The 6,869-nt window shown below is 37.6% G+C and overlaps 1 protein-coding gene across 5 annotated transcripts in view; it reads right to left on the bottom strand.

Annotated features, from left to right (window-relative positions):
* Nucleotides 1-782: 782 nt before the first annotated feature.
* LOC124709616 (tumor susceptibility gene 101 protein) overlaps nt 783-6,869 on the bottom strand; it is a 162,724-nt gene continuing 156,637 nt past the window's right edge. For all 5 annotated transcript variants that reach the window (XM_047240854.1, XM_047240853.1, XM_047240855.1 and 2 more), the window contains one exon: nt 783-1,166. In XM_047240854.1, coding sequence (XP_047096810.1) covers nt 980-1,166 — 187 coding nt within the window. In that variant the 3' untranslated portion in view covers nt 783-979. The remainder of the gene's footprint in view (nt 1,167-6,869) is intronic.

Below are 6,869 nucleotides of genomic sequence, written 5' to 3'. Positions count from 1 at the left end.
CTCTTATGTAAAGTCTGTTCCAAAATGAAGTGCACGTTTGCAACAAACAATGTTTTTCTTACACTGGCAACTATGTATTTGGAACAAAAACAGTAAAAGAGATTACTGTTAATTCCCAAGCCCCAATGAAGCTAGACTTATGCACAATGCTTAGGGGTATTTATCTCGGAGTCTAGATGGGCATTTGGGCACCCCAGTTCCTTATAAAGTGGAGTTTGGTGTCTTGTCAATGGCACCAACATGCTCAATTCCAGTTTTTGTTGTACATGAGTTTTGTCAGACAAATTTTTACTATACACTGTTTTAGAGTGTGCAACCGAAACATTTATATAAAGGAGCATGGGAATACTAGTTTGACTTTATCAACTAGTGCTTCAGTTCATCAGATGTGTTAAAATTGAAGCTTTAGCATGTTTGACATTCACAGATAATGTTTAAGAAATATAAAATTTTGGTCTTATTTTATTAGTAAATGGGGTAGTTCTGTTTGAAGCGTGAATCGAAGTGGTGTAGCAGTTAAAATTTAATTCCCAAAGTTGTGTGTACTGTATAAAGATAACTTATTTTACAAACTACTGTACAAATTGTTTACAAAATTCAGTTCCTTTCATTTGTATATAGAAATTTAATTACTTAAAACAATTTTTTAAATTTTTTTTTACAGATTCCATTTCAACAACATTCCATTGCGTGGGGAAAACTGGATCCATCGGGCTGGAAAGTAATTGGAGTTAAAAGTACGAAAATGGCTTATGTTATGGATATTTATAAATAAAGTACCATTCCAGTATAATATCATGTATTTTTCCAGTTACAAAGGCATTACAACATGTATAAATATATCACCTGTAACAAGTATATGACAATATACACATTACTGCATGATGATACAGTGGCTGTCTGAAACACTTGACATCTGAGCAGTTACTTTACCATCATAAAGAAAAATTCTTTACACTCCTTAATGGCACCAACTGAGTTACCCGGCAAGTCCTGCCCTTTGACGACACTTGTGCATTAATGCTCTTAACATAAACTGTTTACGTGAGAGGCTGCGTACTTGTTTCAGGAAGACATCCAAATCTATCACACCACGCCGCAGTGCTTCGCCCATATAATAAATAGCATCTTCGTTGGCCGCCTCTTCAGCAAATGCATTAAGTAATCTGAAACAAATGAAAGTTTGACTTAATATACACCTAATGATTAATTAGGGATTTTGTGCTTCTAATTAACTTCTCATAAAAACAGAGGAAGTTAAATCCCATGTTACAAGAAATCAGTACTGAGACGTAGAGAAGATTTCAATCTTTGATGTTGCAAGGGAAACGTTCTCTTTAATAATTTCTGAAATGTTGATATTCAGAGCATACTACAATTATTAAATGCTAAGTTTGTCACCTCCTTAATACTAATCTGTGTAGATTTTTCTGACCCTTTAACATGCTACTATCACCTTAAAACATGTAATGGTACTACATTTCGAGAGTGAGTGAGTTTCATCATATTCTACATACTACACTTTTGTCACCAGAACCATAGAGCTATTGCGCAAGCAAATTTTACTCTGTGTACTTCTACATAACTTGTTACATCCATCAGAAATATATTAAGGTATTTCATTCAAGTGTTGCATTCCTTCATTTAGAAGCTCGTGAATATCTCCCCATACCTACTGTCACCTTCATTGAAAACTACATCAGATTTGCTCATCAAGAGTGTTATGTGGTCCTTGAAAGACTACTCCCCTTAATAAATGTCTGCCGCCCCCCCCTTTTTTTTTTCAACAGCCATATTCTTTCACTCCCATTAATAATTAATGCTCTGTTTCAAAACTGACCACAAAAAGCACACCATAAGTTACTTGGGTCTGTGTATTCACTTTCTCACTAAAATGGTTTCTCTAACACCTCTGGCAGATTTATAATCAAATTTTAGTTCCTCCAATATTTTTCATTACCTTAAACACCTAAAATGCATGAGAAATGAAACACTAACCTTTAATAACTGCATTTTTTTAGCAAAGCAACTGTTTCTCAACAGAAATATAAAAATTTTCCATTTCTCACAGCATTCTATAACAACAGTGATAATACCCACAAAGTTGTTGATGTCTATACTTGATATCCTACAGAGCTTATCCAGATTCATCTTTGGCAGTAGTGTCTCTCCAGGGTGTTCAACTATTATTATTATTATTATTATTATTATTATTATATAGTTGCTATGTTCTCATTTTTGTCTTTTACCAGTAATTGTTTTTGTGTTCTGATTTTTACTTTGAAGAATATTGCATTATAACTCCCATTTCTTTGTCTCTATTCTAACAAGGGAACCTCCCCATCACACCTCCCTCAGATTTAGTTATAAGTTGGCACATTGGATAGGCCTTGAAAAACTGAACACAGATCAATCAAGAAAACAGGAAGAAGTTGTGTGGGACTATGAAAAAAATAAGCAAAATATACAAACTGAGTAGTCGATGCGCGACAAAGGCAACATCAAGGACAAGTGTGAGCTCAGGAGCGCCGTGGTCCCGTGGTTAGCGTGAGCAGCTGCGGAGTGAAAGGTGCATGGTTCAAGTCTTCCCTTGAGTGAAAAGTTAAATTTTTTATTTTCAGACAATTATCAAAGTTCAGGCATTCACACATAATCAGCTTCGCTCTCCAAAATTCCAGGACATGTTCAGATTTGCTTGGACATATGCACAACTTCTTCCTGTTTTCTCGATTCATCTGTGTTCAGTTTTTCAAGGCCTATCCACTGTGCCAACTTATAACTAAATCTGAGGGGGGTGCGATGGGGAGGTTCCCTTGTAAGTTACTGTTACTTTCAAAATTGTTTCTCATATCCAGTATCTATAATTGCATTGAGTTTTGCTTCCTGCTACCAGCAGTTTATCTTAAGTCTGGAACAATATAGTGTTCCATGAGATTGGAGATAGCAGCAGGTCATTCCCATTTTCAAGAAGAGTCACTAGCAGGTGCACACAATTTCAGAACTACAAAACATATTATAACCTGCTTGAAAAACCAATATCGTCTTTGGGTTTCAACCTGCATTCTTTGAACAACAAAGATGTGAAACTTGTCACACCCCATTCAACTAAAATATCAAAAGGATAGTAAATGAAGGTGCCAAGGTTGACACAGTATTCCTGGGTTTACAAGAATTTGATATTGTTTATTACTGTGACACAGTTAAAATATGAGTTTATGAAATATTGGACTGGATTTGTGTTAGATGTAGTTTGGACTTGCTTGTGACATCTTCTGCAAACTTTATAATCCAACCATTAAAAGCCATCCTGTAGTTTCATTTTGCATGTCTTTGATTTCTTTAATTCTTCAGATTTTGCACACTACACTCAATTTCTCTTGAGAATGCAAATTTATTCATACAGTAGTTTTTCTCTTGTGGTTTAACACACAGACGGATGTTTCACCCAGGACACTACTGTCTTGAGTGTGATACTTTGCTTTGCTGTGCTGTGGCCTCATGGTAGTGAATGTGTTAGTAATTACTGGTATGTTTCAACATCATCATCTTGAGTTTTTACGAATGCCTGTAACCAGGAATTGTCAACAAACATAAGTGTTCATTGTTTTATGATTTAGTTTCGCATTTATAATAGATTCATCTCTTCATAATTTTGCAAAATGTACTTTATGGGAGGACATTTAGCTCCTAACTGTGCTCTAACTCTATTGAAATGTAGATTACTCAGAAGGTTCACAATAAGCAAATACTGCTGATTAGTGGAAGCCAAAGGCAAAACTGTTCTACTCTTAGAATTTGCACTAGATCAACATTTTTCTTACATGTTGTTGTTGTGGTCTTCAGTCCTGAGACTGGTTTGATGCAGCTCTCCATGCTACTCTATCCTGTGCAAGCTTTTTCATCTCCCAATACCTACTGCAACCCACATCCTTCTGAATCTGCTTAGTGTATTCATCTCTTGGTCTCCCCCTACGATTTTTACCCTCCACGCTGCCCTCCAATACTAAATTGGTGATCCCTTGATGCCTCAGAACATGTCCTACCAACCGATCCCTTCTTCTGGTCAAGTTGTGCCACAAACTTCTTCTCCCCAATCCTATTCAATACTTCCTCATTAGTTATGTGAGCTACCCATCTAATCTTCAGCATTCTTCTGTAGCACCACATTTCGAAAGCTTCTATTCTCTTCTTGTCCAAACTATTTATCGTCCATGTTTCACTTCCATACATGGCTACACTCCATACGAATACTTTCAGAAATGACTTCCTGACACTTAAATCAATACTGGATGTTAACAAATTTCTCTTCTTCAGAAACGCTTTCCTTGCCATTGCCAGCCTACATTTTATATCCTCTCTACTTCGACCATCATCAGTTATTTTGCTCCCCAAATAGCAAAACTCCTTTACTACTTTAAGTGCCTCATTTCCTAATCTAATTCCCTCAGCATCACCCGACTTAATTAGACTACATTCCATTATCCTTGTTTTGCTTTTGTTGATGTTCATCTTATATCCTCCTTTCAAGACACTGTCCATTCCATTCAACTGCTCTTCCAAGTCCTTTGCTGTCTCTGACAGAATTACAATGTCATCGGCGAACCTCAAAGTTTTTATTTCTTCTCCATGAATTTTAATACCTACTCCGAATTTTTCTTTTGTTTCCTTTACTGCTTGCTCAATATACAGATTGAACAACATCGGGGACAGGCTACAACCCTGTCTTACTCCCTTCCCAACCACTGCTTCCCAGTCATGTCCCTCAACTCTTATAACTGCCATCTGGTTTCTGTACAAATTGTAAATAGCCTTTCGCTCCCTGTATTTTACCCCTGCCACCTTTAGAATTTGAAAGAGAGTATTCCAGTCAACATTGTCAAAAGCTTTCTCTAAGTCTACAAATGCTAGAAACGTAGGTTTGCCTTTCCTTAATCTTTCTTCTAAGATAAGTCGTAAGGTCAGTATTGCCTCACGTGTTCCAGTGTTTCTACGGAATCCAAACTGATCCTCCCCGAGGTTGGCTTCTACTAGTTTTTCCATTCGTCTGTAAAGAATTCGTGTTAGTATTTTGCAGCTGTGACTTATTAAGCTGATAGTTCGGTAATTTTCACATCTGTCAACACCTGCTTTCTTTGGGATTGGAATTATTATATTCTTCTTGAAGTCTGAGGGTATTTCGCCTGTTTCATACATCTTGCTCACCAGATGGTAGAGTTTTGTCAGGACTGGCTCTCCCACGGCCGTCAGTAGTTCCAATGGAATATTGTCTACTCCGGAGGCCTTGTTTCGACTCAGGTCTTTCAGTGCTCTGTCAAACTCTTCACGCAGTATCGTATCTCCAATTTCATCTTCATCTACATCCTTTTCCATTTCCATAATATTGTCCTCAAGTACATCGCCCTTGTATAGACCCTCTATATACTCCTTCCACCTTTCCCTTCTTTGCTTAGAACTGGGTTTCCATCTGAACTCTTGATATTCATACAAGTCGTTCTCTTATCTCCAAAGGTCTCTTTAATTTTCCTGTAGGCGGTATCTATCTTACCCCTAGTGAGATAGGCCTCTACATCCTTACATTTGTCCTCTAGCCATTCCTGCTTAGCCATTTTGCACTTCCTGTCGATCTCAATTTTGAGACGTTTGTATTCCTTTTTGCCTGTTTCACTTACTGCATTTTTATATTTTCTCCTTTCATCAATTAAATTCAATATTTCTTCTGTTACCCAAGGATTTCTACTAGCCCTCGTCTTTATACCTACTTGATCCTCTGCTGCCTTCACTACTTCATCCCTCAAAGCTACCCATTCTTCTTCTACTGTATTTATTTCCCCCATTCCTGTCAATTGCTCCCTTATGCTCTCCCTGAATCTCTGTACAACCTCTGGTTCTTTTAGTTTATCCAGGTCCCATCTCCTTAAATTCCCACCTTTTTGCAGTTTCTTCAGTTTTAATCTACAGGTCATAGCCAATAGATTGTGGTCAGAGTCCATATCTGCCCCTGGAAATGTCTTACAATTTAAAACCTGGTTCCTAAATCTCTGTCTTACCATTATATAATCTATCTGATACCTTTTAGTATCTCCAGGGTTCTTCCATGTATACAACCTTCTTTCATGATTCTTAAACCAAGTGTTAGTTATGATTATGTTGTGCTCTGTGCAAAATTCTACCAGGCGGCTTCCTCTTTCATTTCTGTCCCCCAATCCATATTCACCTACTATGTTTCCTTCTCTCCCTTTTCCTACACTCGAATTCCAGTCACTCATGACTATTAAATTTTCGTCTCCCTTCACAATCTGAATAATTTCTTTTATTTCATCATACATTTCTTCAATTTCTTCGTCATCTGCAGAGCTAGTTGGCATATAAACTTGTACTACTGTAGTAGGTGTGGGCTTCGTATCTATCTTGGCCACAATAATGTGTTCACTATGCTGTTTGTAGTAGCTTACCCGCATTCCTATTTTCCTATTCATTATTAAACCTACTCCTGCATTACCCCTATTTGATTTTGTGTTTATAACCCTGTAGTCACCTGACCAGAAGTCTTGTTCCTCCTGCCACTGAACTTCACTAATTCCCACTATATCTAACTTCAACCTATCCATTTCCCTTTTTAAATTTTCTAACCTACCTGCCCGATTAAGGGATCTGACATTCCACGCTCCGATCTGTAGAATGCCAGTTTTCTTTCTCCTGATAACAACATCCTCCTGAGTAGTCCCCGCCCGGAGATCCGAATGGGGGACTATTTTACCTCCGGAATATTTTACCCAAGAGGACGCCATCATCATGTAATCATATAGTAAAGCTGCATGCCCTCGGGAAAAATTACAGCTGTAGTTTCCCCTTGCTTTCAGCCGTTCGCA

The sequence above is a fragment of the Schistocerca piceifrons genome, chromosome 1, assembly GCF_021461385.2.
Source record: "Schistocerca piceifrons isolate TAMUIC-IGC-003096 chromosome 1, iqSchPice1.1, whole genome shotgun sequence".
In the NCBI taxonomy this organism is placed as follows: domain Eukaryota; kingdom Metazoa; phylum Arthropoda; class Insecta; order Orthoptera; family Acrididae; genus Schistocerca; species Schistocerca piceifrons.
The sequence above is the reverse complement of the archived record's forward strand: the minus strand, read 5'-3'. Positions and strand labels throughout refer to the sequence as shown.